At 47.8% G+C, this 14,713-nt stretch overlaps 1 protein-coding gene and 1 pseudogene across 2 annotated transcripts in view; both read left to right on the top strand.

Annotated features, from left to right (window-relative positions):
• The window catches only part of SLC35F4 (solute carrier family 35 member F4), a 123,895-nt gene that overhangs the window by 95,542 nt on the left and 13,640 nt on the right, over positions 1–14,713 (top strand). For both annotated transcript variants that reach the window (XM_066623013.1, XM_066622714.1), the window contains exon 2: positions 12,287–12,475. In XM_066623013.1, the coding sequence (XP_066479110.1) occupies positions 12,287–12,475 (189 nt within the window). The remainder of the gene's footprint in view (positions 1–12,286; positions 12,476–14,713) is intronic.
• Positions 12,757–12,873, top strand: LOC136637396 (5S ribosomal RNA; annotated as a pseudogene).

Genomic DNA, 14,713 nt, shown 5'->3' with positions numbered 1-14,713 from the left:
CAAGTGGGAAACCCTGGCCTCTGAGCGGTCCGCTTGGAGGCATGCTGTGCAGCATGGCCTTTCCCAGTTTGAAGAGACACTTGGCCAACAGTCTGAGGCTAAGAGGCAAAGAAGGAAGGCCCATAGCCAGGGAGACAGACCAGGGACAGACTGCACTTGCTCCTGGTGTGGAAGGGATTGTCACTCCCGAATTGGCCTTTTCAGCCATACTAGACGCTGTGCCAGAACCACCTTTCAGAGCGCAATACCATAGTCTTTCGAGACTGAAGGTTGCCAATACAATGTACAAATCTATGGTAAGGCCACACCTGGAGTATTGTGTCCAGTTCTGGTCGCCGCATCTCAAAAAAGACATAGTGGAAATGGAAAAGGTGCAAAAGATAGCAACTAAGATGATTATGGGGCTGGGGCACCTTCCTTATGAGGAAAGGCTACGGCGTTTGGGCCTCTTCAGCCTAGAAAAGAGACGCCTGAGGGGGACATGATTGAGACATACAAAATTATGCAGGGGATGGACAGAGTGGATAGGGAGATGCTCTTTACACTCTCACATAACACCAGAACCAGGGGACATCCACTAAAATTGAGTGTTGGGAGAGTTAGAACAGACAAGAGAAAATATTTCTTTACTCAGCGTGTGGTTGGTCTGTGGAACTCCTTGCCACAGGATGTGGTGATGGCATCTGGCCTGGACGCCTTTAAAAGGGGATTGGACAAGTTTCTGGAGGAAAAATCCATTACGGGGTACAAGCCATGATGTGTATGCGCAACCTCCTGATTTTAGAAATGGGCTATGCCAGATGCAAGGGAGGGCACCAGGATGAGGTCTCTTGTTATCTGGTGTGCTCCCTGGGGCATTTGGTGGGCCGCTGTGAGATACAGGAAGCTGGACTAGATGGGCCTATGGCCTGATCCATTGGGGCTGTTCTTATGTTCTTAGTATGCAGGGTAACAGTTGCTGTCGTGACCACATAGGACTCTGTTGAGCCCGTAGGGATTCATCCTTGTATATTCACTGTGCCCACGGTGGGAAAAGATCATACCCATTTTTTTTTACGTTATAGAGGCTTATTTACGACTTATGATGCCTTTTCCTTCCCATTTGTGAGCATGTAACTCTTCAAGTCCCATGTGCCTGATCTTGCTGTTCACGGAGCCATCATGTTTACAACCTGTGAATGCGGTGTTATTGCAGTCTTCTCTGCATCTTATTAAATGTGTTTTGTGTGACCAGCTGATTTTTGGAGATGCCTCCTTGCCCTACAGTGTTTAACTAGCAGTGAAGTCTCCCTTTGCCCCCTAATATGAGACCCTGGAAACCAAGGAGCACTTTCAGCAGGATGGGGTCAACTGCATCTCTTGTATATTTTCATAGCATGAAGTGCCATCAAATTGTCTTGCACTGTCCCTGTGCCACAGCCGCTGAACGGTTCGTCTGCCTGATTCATGGCACGGAGGAATGTCATTTAGTGCACATTGGAGGCTTTGATGCCGAACAGGCTTGCTCCGGTGCAGAAGTTGAAGGAGGGCATTTGGTGATATATATTTCAGGGTATTGTCTTCCAAACCGCTGGTTGTGCCGGACAATTGAAAGCCTGGAAAGGTGGTGGCTGAGGTCAAGCGTCGTTTGAACGTGTTGCAATGGTTTCCCCGGGAAACAGCAAGTCTGCCCTGCTAGCCGGCTGCAGCATCTTCCGAACTGCGTCTTGTCTGGTCTCTAGACGCAGCAGAGAGAGGCACCTTGTGGTACTGAGGTGAGGGTGAGGTGAGGGCAACTAAACACAATGTGGGAGCAGAAGGCGGAGAGAAGAGACGAGACCATCTGAGAAGGAACCAATCTGAAGGATGAAGAAGCACACTGCGAGAGTGGCCCCGTTAGAGCCATTCAGTGTCTCCACACTAAACTCACCTAGAGCAGACGGTAAATGCCTTTTTTTTCTCTCCTACGTGCCTTCCCGGTGGACTGAAATTAGTTTCAATCCTATCCCAGGTTCCCCCCCTTCCCCAAACCAATAATTTTTGCAAATGTTATGAAAGAGCCATTTTTAAAAAGGCATTTAATGTTTCTCAGGACTTGATTTCCTAGTTTGGGTTTTGGTGTTCAAAATGTCTGGCTTTTGTGGTGTACGAGGAACAGTTTCTGCTGGAGGGAGAGAAACAAAGAGGAACTGAACTAGGGGGGAAAAAGTTATTCCTCTTTCATTTTCAGTTTGTGGAATGCTACCAAACCACTTTCCTTGATTTGTGGGGCTCTCCCTGAAAATATTTCAGGACCATCTATTTTATTTTTCCTCTCTTTGCAATGTTGGATGTTGTGGCTCTCGTGTAAGAGCTAATTATTTATACAGACTAGTTCTGTTTTGAAAGAAAGAAAGAAAGAAAGAAAGAAAGAAAGAAAGAAAGAAAGAAAGAAAGAAAGAAAGAAAGAAAATGTGTTTCTTAATAGCCTTGCAGACTCTATCATTAGTTGGCAACCTTCAGTCTCGAAAGACTATGGTATCGCGCTCTGAAAGGTGGTTCTGGAAGACTCTATCACAGTTTTGAATTTTCAGGTATCCAGTTAAATAGACAGAATCTCCCTACAGGAAGATGTTTTTCGGTTCATGTTTCAACATTCAAGCACTTTTTGATTCACCTGCAACCAAGTGTTCTCTACTGGCAGTACATTAGTGGTTCTCCACCAGCCATTATTACCATAGAGCTGTAGTCTAGATAAGTGGAGGACCATCTTCCTTGTACTGGCTGCGGGGGTTTGGGCAACGTTTACTTAACCTGGGAACCTGGAAAACTTAACCTGGGAATAGGAATGGGAATGTGTTGATAGTGTTGGTGCTACACGATGGTACTGGGCCACAGGCAGCACAAGCAGGTCTCGGTTTGTGGACAGCCAAGCACCACTAGGTTCCAGCTGCTGCTACCAGAGAGTTCTATGAGAAATTGACCAAGGAGCCCAAGCCTAAGGTTGAGTGGCTGATTTACACAAGTATCGTGCTGGGCAGATAATCCAGAACTAGGTGGTTCACTGACTGAGATGAAAGTTGAGGTGTCCAAGGGGGCTGGATGCAGACAGGTACATAGACTGGCGTGGAGTTTGTCTGTGGAACTCTTTGCCACAGGATGTGTTGATGGCATCTGGTCTAGATGCCTTTAAAAGGGGACTGGACAAATTTCTGGAGGAAAAATCCATTATGGGTTACAAGCCATGATGTGTATGTGCAGCCTCCTGATTTTAGAAATGGGCTGAGTCAGATGCAAGGGAGGCACCAGGATGCAGGTCTCTTGTTATCAGGTGTGCTCCCTGGGGCATTTGGTGGGCCGCTGTAAGATACAGGAAGCTGGACTAGATGGGCCTATGGCCTGATCCAGTGGGGCTGTTCTTATGTTCTTAACTACAATTCCCAGGAAGCCTTGCAGGTCTCTTGTTATCTGGTGTGCTCCCTGGGGCATTTGGTGGGCCGCTGTGAGATACAGGAAGCTGGACTAGATGAGCCTTTGGCCTGATCCAGCAAGACTCTGCTTATGTTCTTATATTCAGGACAGGAAACCAGAGGGCCTTGGGTGTGGGGGATAACCTGCGAAGAACCTGACACCTGGTAAGAAGAACATCATTCTTTTCATTTCAGTTATTCACCTGGAATGTGGCTCACCAGCAGAGATGGCAGGTGCAGGCCTGGTGGATTGTGGCCAGAATTGAGTGCTGGCCTGCAGTTCAGGTTTGCACTGCAAGGGTGAGTTTGCCAGGCTGGATGTAGCAACAAACTATACTTTGCAAAAAAGCAAACAAAATGAGTAATTACTCTGAGCATGCTGGGGAGAATGGGCAGAGGGAATGTGCAAGCCCACAGTATCTCCCAGATTAATTTTCACCAAGCCAAGTAATGGGAAGAGGCCCCTACCCCCTTCCCAGTTCAGAGCTAGAGAAGAGGAGAATATTGGTGGACCCATAACCTCAAGAAAGCAGTGTGAGAGAATCACCCTTCTGCAAACTGTGTATCACAAATAATTTTGGGGCATATGTTCTGAAGAGCACATTGGAGTTGGCAAAAGTGGCCCAGACCACCCTTACAAAAGCTGGCAATTGAAGTTCTGGGTACGCAGCCTATCAGCTGATATACAAAGTCATACGGGATAGGTGGGACTCGTTAGCCTAGAAAGGCAGCTCATCTGAGAGAAGGAAAACTCTGATCCCAAACCTCCACTGCCTTGTGGCTACATCCAGTTATGGAAGAGGCTTCAGGAGTCAACCTCGAGGCAAAATCCGGAGCCGGAGTCCCTGAGGCAGTTCATGGCTGAACACAGTCACATTCTGGCAACTCCTGCGATGCCGCTGGAACCAACCGTATTGGCTTCTGCCTTTCCATTGGACCATTTCAGTGACGTGGAGAGGGGGGATTTGCTGCATGGGTAACAGTCTATCCTCCATATCTACTCTACCCAGGCTTTGTGCACTGGAGAGGATACTGTTCCAGAACCACCATTCAGAGCGCAATACCATAGTCTTCTGAGACTGAAGGATGCCAGCATAAATGGGATCCGAGGGAACTGTGGTCAATTGTGCTGAAGGAGATGCAGCAATGTTGTGAAGGCTGCTTGAGGCCAGGAGGCAGGGATTAAACAACAGAAAGAGAACAGCAGAGTGTCAGCAACAGGCTTTGGCAGGCAAAGTCCGAGTCTCTCCAGAACTGGCATTTGTTAGTGATAGTGCAGTGGGGCAGGAGGGACATCCGGGAGACCAACAATTTCTGCTCAGTCTGAGCGAAGGTCAGAAGTGATGTTAAAGGGGGTCATCATTCTTTTTTTTTTTTTTTTTTAAAAAAACAAAACTTAAAACCATTTATAGGAGAATCATCCAGATTGGGACCATAATGCAGGGGAAGGCAGAGGCAGGCTGCCAAGGCCAAAATGACACCTCTGTGTCCTGATCTGAAACAAGCCCCTGCTGACTGGTTAAGAAAAGTAAAACTCTTGAACAAATAATGGCATTATTCATGTCGCTTCTAGTTTGACGCTAAGAAATCTGTCTGAAAGATTTCTTAGCTGGCCAAGTCACAAGGAACCAGCCGGGTGGCTGCAGAGGGCTGGAGCCAAGTTGGGATCTGGCCATACTTTGCTGCCCATTCTGAAATCTTGAGCAGCACCCTACAAGGAGAATTAGGGCACAGACCAGGAGGCTTCCGGTTTGAAACCTGACTGGCCTTGTGACCAACGAAGCCAGTGGCCCTAAGACATTGTATCTCTAAGTTTTCCCCATTGTTTTTCCAAAGCTCAAAGTTATTACAGTGCCTACTTTATACTAACTTGTCTTGTCCTCTTAGTCATCTGTGGTTTGTGCTCTGCTTTATGCTTATCTGGTCTTCTTTCCGGGGGAATTTGGTTTTCAGATAGGCTAAATGGCATGTTTGCATAGCCTGTGATGGAAGGTCTGTCTGTTGTATTGGCATCTGACCCCCTGAGTTGCATCAGGATGGGTGAGCAATGCAGTTTTTTTCCCATATAAGAAAGAAGTTCCTTGTAGCCTCCTCGACTCAGCCCTAGTGGAGTGCGACAGCCTTTTACGAATCAGGTTTTTCAACCAATGAGGCTGTGAGCTGATTAACAAAGTAGGTTGGCTTCATTGGTGCGCAGCAACCAGAGAGAATGGATGAATGGCAGTCCCGGAATATGTTGACAGTGATGGAACCTCTCAACCAGAGAGACAGACCAGAGGGAGTCTATTAAATTGGAATGAAGGTTTTCTCAGAAAACACATTTGCAGGGTCATAAATCTGGGTGGAAAAATAAATAAAAGCACAGTTAATGCAGAAGGGAAAGGCACAGCTTGCAGTAGACTACTGGTTGGACTTGCACCAGGCCTGGGGTTCAGTGTCTGGACTCTCCAGTTGAAAAAGCTGGAAGAGCTACTACTGATCTACTGATCAGTACTACTGATCTACTACTGATCTACTGAGCTACTACTGAAAGAGACGCCTCAGGGGAGTCATGATTGAGACATACAAAATTATGCAGGGGATGGACAGAGTGGATAGGGAGATGCTCTTTACACTCTCACATAACACCAGAACCAGGGGACACCCCCTAAAATTGAGTGTTGGGAGGGTTAGAACAGACAAGAGAAAATATTTCTTTACTCAGCGTGTGGTCGGTCGGTGGAACTCCTTGCCACAGGATGTGGTGATGGCGTCTAGCCTGGATGCCTTTAAAAGGGGATTGGACAAGTTTCTGGAGGAAAAATCCATTACGGATTACAAGCCATGATGTGTATGTGCAACCTCCTGATTTTAGAAATGGGTTATGTCAGAATGCCGGATGCAAGGGAGGGCACCAGGATGCAGGTCCCTTGTTATCTGGTGTGCTCCCTGGGGCATTTGGTGGGCCGCTGTGAGATACAGGAAGCTGGACTAGATGGGCCTAAGGCCTGATCCAGTGGGGCTGTTCTTATGTTCTTAAACTACAACTCCCAGGAGGCCTTGCAGTTCTCTTGTTATCTGGTGTGCTCCCTGGGGCATTTGGTGGGGCCGCTGTGAGATACAGGAAGCTGCACTAGATGGGCCTGTGGCCTGATCCAGTGGGGCTGTTCTTATGTTCTTAAACTACAATTCCCAGGAGGCCTTGCAGGTCTCTTGTTATCTGGTGTGCTCCCTGGGGCATTTGGTGGGCCGCTGTGAGATACAGGAAGCTGGACTAGATGGGCCTATGGCTGATCCAGTGGGGCTGTTCTTATGTTCTTAAACTACAATTCCCAGGAGGCCTTGCAGGTCTCTTGTTATCTGGTGTGCTCCCTGGGGCATTTGGTGGGCCGCTGTGAGATCCAGGAAGCTGGCCTAGATGGGCCTATGGCCTGATCCAGTGGGGCTGTTCTTATGTTCTTATGATCTGAGTACTGGCCTAAATGGACCAGTGATCTGACTCAATATAGATCAGCAGCAGAGAAGTTTATGCTGGCAAGGAGGGGTGTTTTCAACAGAAGTGTATGCCATACCACTTCCCTTCCACGTATGTAGGACTGCATGTGTGATTATTCCTCTGGAGCACCTACCCTTACTGATCAACTCACTGGTTCGACACAATGTGATTATTAGTTAGGCCTATCATGGGGCCCCATTTTCATGGAATTGGGGCTTGTTTCTGCAGTTTGGGAGAGCTGAGGGAAGCCAGCAGAATTTACTGGCATTGTCACACCTTCAACTGCCTGGTGACATCCATTTTCTGTTTCTCCAGCTGCCCCATTAAAAGGGGCAAACTAGGAAAAATGATGGGTGCCAGCATTCCACTGGCAGCCTCAGGTTATTTTTTAGTGGGTGGCCTTGAAAATGCAAAGAAAGGGGGCTCTCAGCCCCCCCCCCAAGCATCCCCAAATTTGGACCTAAATATGGTTTGAATTAGACCTAACTGCCCTCAAATCTAACCAAAAAACCAGGCTCAGTGAAGTTTCACCAGGCTCACAAACAGCTCTCATGCAAAGAAAAGTTGGGAAACTTCTAAGGAACCTGCACAAAGAACTTTCTGAGAAACTGAGAAGCAAGAGGAATATGTGCAAGAAGTGGAAGCGGGGTCCATTAGCTAAGGAACTGTACATAAGTGCAGCCTGACCTGCAGGGATGATGCTCTTCTGTTGGGGAAAAGAAAGAGAATAAGGAATCTTTCTTAGATACACTGGCTGAAATTGCTTAGTTCACCTTGAGGGGTCGGCGCACATGCTTGTGGTGTGCTTCGCTGTGGCAGTCTGAAAGGACACAGTCAGGGCTTTCCAGCTGCTAAGATGAAATATTGATAAGACTTTGTTCTCCAAACATCAGGAAAGAATATTTCATCAGATGAAGCCGTGTCACCAAATTAAAGACTGTCTCGAAAGACAGTTCGGTGCACCTTGACACATGGGGTATGTGTGTGTGTGACAAATGTTTGTTACTGGTTATTTAAAATATATATATATAGGATTTGTTTGCTTGTGATAGAAAAATGAACTCTACACCCCCAGCAGTCCTGGTGCCAGGTTGACTCTCCGGAATTAGGGCTAAATGCCCAAGGCAGCTTACAAGGCTCTATAATAAAAGTACAAAGTATTTCGGCAATACGTTTTAAAAAGTCGTCAACACCGAGCAATAAAACATTAATTTTAATATTAAACACTCAAACATCAAAAACATTATATGAAGCAGAGCAAAACCCAACACACATAGTCAAACCATGGAGGGGGGACACAAAGTCCAGGGAAGCAGTCAAGCCACAGCACTCTTACAGAGGCACAGAGGGCAAACCAGTAGCATAGCTGGAGGAGGTGCAAAACACTAAGTTTTGCAGAGAGCCTTACCGTGCCTTGCAAGCAGCCCCTCCCCTTCAGAGTTCAGAAGGCGTATATCTCCATTTTGCTGTAGTGGCCCAGAGGAGGGGAAGGGGCTTCTTGCATGGTCTGGCGAGGCTCCCTGCAAAACTTAGTGCTTTGCACCCTCTCTGGTTACACTACTGAGGCAAATGCCAATTGAAACAGGTATATTTTAAACCCTTTCCAAAAAGCCATGAGGAAGGGAGTAGTTCTTAATTCTCCTGCGAGGGAGTTCCATAATTGTGGTGCCACTACAGAGAACCACCCTGAGCCACCATCCCTCTAACTTGGGACAAGGGCAGCACTGGAAGAAGAGCCACATTCAGATGACCTAAGAGGGTGGGCTGGAATGTAAGGAGGGAGGTGGTTTCTGAGATAGCCTAGGCGGGATCCAAACTCTGAAAGGCCTTAAAAGTCAACACCAGGGTCTCGAATTGGGACCAGGAATGAATGGGCAGTCAGTGTAGCTGCTGAAGCAGTGGTCTAACAGAGTCTAATCATCTAGCCCCTGATATTGAACTATCCAGGGTGGTGAAACCAAAGCGGATGGCAAAGGGCTCCTAACGGATCTCTCCAGACAGGGTGAATAGAAGCAGTTGAGTACAAATAAATAGACAGTGCTGCACCCCACCTTGACATGTACAGTGATGGATTCTGAGCTGTCTGCGACAAGCCAGGAAAGAGATCTTGGGGTCACGGTGGACAGAGAGCTCACTGAGAATGTCAGCCCAGTGTGCAGCAGCTACAAGGAAGGCAAATTCCATGGTGATTAGGACAAGGATCAAGAATAAGATTGCTAATATTATAAATGTGGAAAGAGCAGCAGCCTGTGAGCAGAGTGATGTATGTGATGAGCTAGTGTGGGTGCACGTGTTAATCCCCACCAGTAGGAGGTGCTGTAACCTATCCTGTTGTTTGTTTAAAGGTGCAAAAACACACATGGAAATCAGCATTTCCCATGGATGCAGCACACATTTGGATGCCAACTTGCATGGGGTTCCTTTTCTGCGTGTTATCTGTAAGGTTTTCTTCTCCATGGAATAAGCCAAGTTGTTGCTGGCAACCTTCAGTCTCGAAAGACTCTAGTATCGTGCTCTGAATGGTGGTTCTGGCACAGCATCTAGTGTGGCTGAAAAGGCCGATTCGGGAGTGACAATCCCTTCCACACTGGGAGCAAGTGCAGTCTGTCCCTGGTCTGTTTCCCTGGCTATGGGCCTTCCTTCTTTGCCTCAGACTATTGGCCAAGTGTCTCTTCAAACTGGGAAAGGCCATGCTGCACAGCCTGCCTCCAAGCGGGCCGCTCAGAGGCCAGGGTTTCCCACCTGTTGAGGTCCACTCCTAAGGCCTTCAGATCCCTCTTGCAGATGTCCTTGTATTGCAGCTGTGGTCTACCTGTAGGGCGCTTTCCTTGCACGAGTTCTCCATAGAGGGGATCCTTTGGGATCCGGCCATCATCCATTCTCACGACATGACCGAGCCAACGCAGGCGTCTCTGTTTCAGCTTGGAATGAGAATAAGCCAAGTACCTTTCTCACTTCTTAACCTGTGAATTCAGCATCTTCCATCTGGATTTTGAACATTTGGTTGGAAAACCTGTGTGGTTATCTGATATCTGTGAGTTTTGAGTCCTCCGTGAAGGTGAAATGGTGTCCTAGACTCTCCAAGGGAGGGTTTGCAGGACAGAAAGTTTACTGTCTCAGAAGAGTGACCCTATTTGGGGGGGGGGCAGACATGTGCAGGAACAGGAACACAGCCAAAGGACAATTGACAGCATTGGAGGTAGGGCTAGCATGGATTTTTCCACAGATAGAAGTGGTGATGGCCACTAGTGTGGATGGCTTTAAAGGGGAATCCTGGAGGTCAGGTCTGTCAATCGCTACTAGTTATGATGGCTGTGCTCAACCTCCAGGTTGAATGGCAGCCTGCCTCTCCATACTAGCTTCAGGGGAGCACTGGCAAAATTGTGCCTTTCCTTCACTTTTGTGACCTTCCAAGAAGCAGCTGATGGGACGTTAACAAGATGTGGGCCCCTTTTGGCTGGATCCAGCAGCATTTTTCTTACGTTCCTTTCTTTTCCTCAAGTTCATACTGAATTAAATTCCAGTGCAGCATGTAACACTCAATTTTGTAATTTTCAGTGGAAAAGCTTCTTTCAGTTGCAAAAAGAAAAAAAAAATCTTTTGCAGATCAAGTCTAGTGTTGCTCCTTAAAACAGACACACACACCACCTCTGAGCTTACTTAGGGCATTTCTGCACACACAGGCTAAAATATTGTGCAACACAGGGCCCAACTAGAAGTGCAGAATCATTGTTCCATTTTTAAAACTAAAAAAAATGGGAGCCCCCAATTCAGATTCAACCCATGGCAGGAGAGAAGATGGGGTGAACCCTTTGCCCCATGTCATGACCCCAGTTTGAACTGGGCTGTGAAGCTGTTATTTGCCCTGGGAAGGAAATTGCAGTGGCTGTGAACAGCAGCTTCCCTCTGGGGACAATAGCAGATGCGTTGGTTGCAATCAGGCTGCAGTCTTATGCCCACTCACCTCATAAGTGTGAGATGTGCAGAGGGTTGGGCTGTCAGACCGGAATCCTGGCATGAGGGGGAACATAAAGCCCAAACTTCTTCCCCCTTGCTGCAGTCCTAATGTGGACCATCGTCAACTACGTACAATAAATTTTAAAAACCCAGAAAAATAACGATGCATTAATGTCATTTCTAGTTTGACCCTGATTTAAAGGCTATGCATAGTGCAAAAGAGGCAAAAACAGTGGAAAAATAGCTTTCCACTGGCATCATTAGCTATTGGAGGGCAGTCGAGTTCATTGTAAGGGACATCAGCATATAAAGAAATCTCTTCCTCCAGCCTCATTAAAACAACACTTGGAGTCAGGGTGCTGAGCTTTTGCTGGTCTGTGCTTTGAGCCCTGTTGTCTAATATGAGTGTATGTGATGTGGGGGGGGCATGTCTTGGGACTATTACCCAGTTCAATCTGGTGCTCCTTTTGCATAGGCTGATGGCAAGAGAACTTGTCCCACAGACCTTTTAATAAAAAGGCCAACTCTGGTTTGTTTGGGTAATGCACCCCCAACACCCAGGAAGCAGTGGCATAGCTATGGTAAGTTCTGCAGGTGTTGCAAAGCACCATGTGAGGGCCCAATCCTATCCAACTTTCCAGCACCGGTGTAGCCGTAATGCAACCCCGAGGTAAGGGAACAAATGTTCCCATACCTTGAGGAGGCCTCTGTGACTGCCTCCCCACAACAGGATGCAGTGCATGCCCCATTGGCGTGGCTGCACTGGCACTGGAAAATTGGATAGGATTGGGTTTTTTCCATTTCCACTTTGTCCTTTTTGAGATGCGGCGACCAGAACTGGACACAATACTCCAGGCGTGGCCTTACCATCGATTTGTACAACGGCATTATAATACTAGCCGTTTTGTTCTCAATACCCTTCCTAATGATCCCAAGCATAGAATTGGCCTTCTTCACTGCCGCCACACATTGGGTCGACACTTTCATCGACCTGTCCACCACCACCCCAAGATCTCTCTCTTGATCTGTCACAGACAGCTCAGAACCCATCAGCCTATATGTGAAGTTTTGATTTTTTTCCCCAATGAGCATGACTTTGCAGTTACTGACATTGAAACGCATCTGCCATTCTGCTGCCCCTTCTGCCAGTCTGGAGAGATCCTTCTGGAGCTCCTCACAATCACTTCTGGTCTTCACCACTCGGAAAAGTTTGGTGTTGTCTGCAAACTTAGCCGCCTCACTGCTCAACCCTGTCTCCAGGTCGTTTATGAAGAGGTTGGAAAGCACCGGTCCCAAGACAAATCCATGGGGCACACCGCTTTTCACTTCTCTCCATTGTGAAAATTGCCCATTGACACTCACTCTCTGTTACAGTCTCTGGTCAAGGGAGCTTTCCACCCGACTGATGCAAACTCTTTTTTCTCAGGTGCCTCCCGATCCTCTGTCGTCCGATGCAAGCCGGGAGCCAACTGCCCCAGCACGCAGAGTGGCCTCTGCAGGCAGCTTTCTGCTTTGTCTGCTGCGGAAGATTCTGCTGCTCCCATTCTAGAGCTGCAGAGTCGGAGCCCCTCTGGATTTTGTCGGCACGGCAGAGGAGAGAGGCAGCACAGATCAGGTAGGCATGCGCTAGCTTCAGCATCACCATTCCTTTTGTGTCTTGGGTGCAAAAGTCCCTCCCATCCCACCCAAGCCTGAATAATATGCCTTTTTTCTGCTGTGGGCATCATAGGGCCCACTCTTTTGTCTATTGCAAAATGGGGTGCTTGGCGGGCAGGAAGATTAGAGGGGCAGAGGTGTGCAGCTGCCTAATAGCCAGTGGCATAGCTAGAGGGGGTGCAAAGCACTGAGTTTTGCAGGGAGCCTCACCGCAGCGTGCAAGGCGTCCCTCTCCCTCCCCTTTGGAGCCATTACCCTGCACATGCATGATCTCATCTGATCTCAGAAGCTAAGCAGGGTCAGGCCTGGTTAGTACTTGGATGGGAGAACGCTTGGGAATACCGGGTGCTGTAGGCTTATACCATAGTCTTTCGAGACTGAAGGTTGCCAACCATTTAGGTGGTGGGTACAAAATAGAGACATTCACCTTCCTGCGTTCACCTCCGTTTTGCTCCCATCACCTTGGAATGGCTCTGAGGCGGAGGGGCCTCTTGCACTCTGCGGTGAAGCTTCCTGCAAAACTCAGTGCTTTGCACCCCCTCTACCTACACCAGTGTGCATAGCAGTGTTGGGTTGGTAGTGGACAAATGGCACACAGAAGACCAATAATTGTAGAGGACATTTCCAGGGTACTTTGTACATTTCCTGCAGATAATCCTGAGAGAGGGACAAGTTCAAGGCAGACTGAATCGTGAGGACCTCAAAGAACAGCGCAGTTCTGCTGTTCCTCTTTACCTCGTTCCTTCACGAAGCAAAGAGGAAGACAAGAAGAAATCTCTGAGAAGGAAATATTCCTCTTTGGTTTTCATTAAAGATCTGGCTTGGATCATCAGAGAGCTGCAATGAAAGGCAGAATTTTTTTTCTTCCCTTGATATGTTGTCCCTGCTATCTTGTACTGCAGCAGCTGAACTAGTGTCAAAACGGCAGAAATAGGATTTTTCTTTTGTCTTGTGTAGAAGTCAAGGTACCCCACTTGGAATCTTCTTAGAAACATGGGTGGGAGGAGAGCAGCCGCAACATGTTCATCTGACAGCACAATTACAGCAGAGATTTAAATGGGTTTGTGATCAAAGAACTCCAGGAGTAACTTCATTAGAAAGGCTGAAATCCTATACATACTTTCCTGGTAGTAAGGCCCATTGAACACAACGGGGCTTACTTCTGTGTAGATTACCCATTGTGTAATTTGTCTGTGGAACTCTTTGCCACAGGATGTGGTGACAGCATCTGGCCTAGATGCCTTTCAAAGAGGATTGGACAGATTTCTGGAGGAAGAGTCCATCACAGGTTTCAAACCATGAAGGGTATGTGTCAACCTCTTGATTTTAGAAGTAGGCTACCCCAGAATGCCAGATGCAAGGGTGGGCACCCTTGCATCCTGGGGCCACTCCTTTGTTACTGCCTCTGTGTTGTGTGCTCCGTAAGGCATCTGGTGGGCCTCTGTGAGATACAGGAAGCTGGACTAGATGGGCCTTTGGCCTCATCCAGTGGGGCCGTTCTTATGTTCTTAAACTACAATTCCCAGGAGGCCTTGCAGGTCTCTTGTTATCTGGTGTGCTCCCTGGGGCATTTGGTGGGCCACTGTGAGATACAGGAAGCTGGACTAATGGGCCTATGGCCTGATCCAGTGGGGCTGTTCTTATGTTCTTAAACTACAATTCCCAGGAGGCCTTGCAGGTCTTCTTGTTGTCTGGTGTACTCCCTGGGGCATTTGGTGGGCCTCTGTGAGAAACAAGAAGCTGGACTAGATGGGCCTTTGGCCTGATCCAGTGGGGCTCTTCTTATGTTCTTTTGAGCATCATGTCAGAGTAGGAATTTAAACCTTGACTGGCATTCTCATGACTCATGACTTTGTTGGAGACACAAGTTTTCCTTATGTACAATAGCTAAACACGTGGAGTTCCTTTACACAGCCCTAAGAATGAGATAAACCAGCACGTGCTGGGTGAATATTTGCTTCATGGCCCCTTGATAGGAAAATGCCTCTTGGGAAACCAAGTTTGCAGTCCCTTTGTAAGTGGGGTACAGTCACGGGGAGACTGCTATAGTGTTGGGAAGGCTCATAGTCCAATCCTAACCCACTTTCTGGCCCAGATGCAGCCAAAGTGCAGCCCCGAGGTAAGGAAACAAACATTCCCTAACCTTGAGGAGGTCTCTGTGACTACCCTCCCCCCCCCCAGAATGCAATGCTCACCC

Source organism: Tiliqua scincoides, chromosome 1, assembly GCF_035046505.1.
Source record: "Tiliqua scincoides isolate rTilSci1 chromosome 1, rTilSci1.hap2, whole genome shotgun sequence".
NCBI classification, from domain to species: Eukaryota; Metazoa; Chordata; class Lepidosauria; order Squamata; family Scincidae; genus Tiliqua; species Tiliqua scincoides.
Note: the sequence above shows the minus strand (reverse complement) of the source record. Positions and strands in the feature narration are given on the sequence as shown.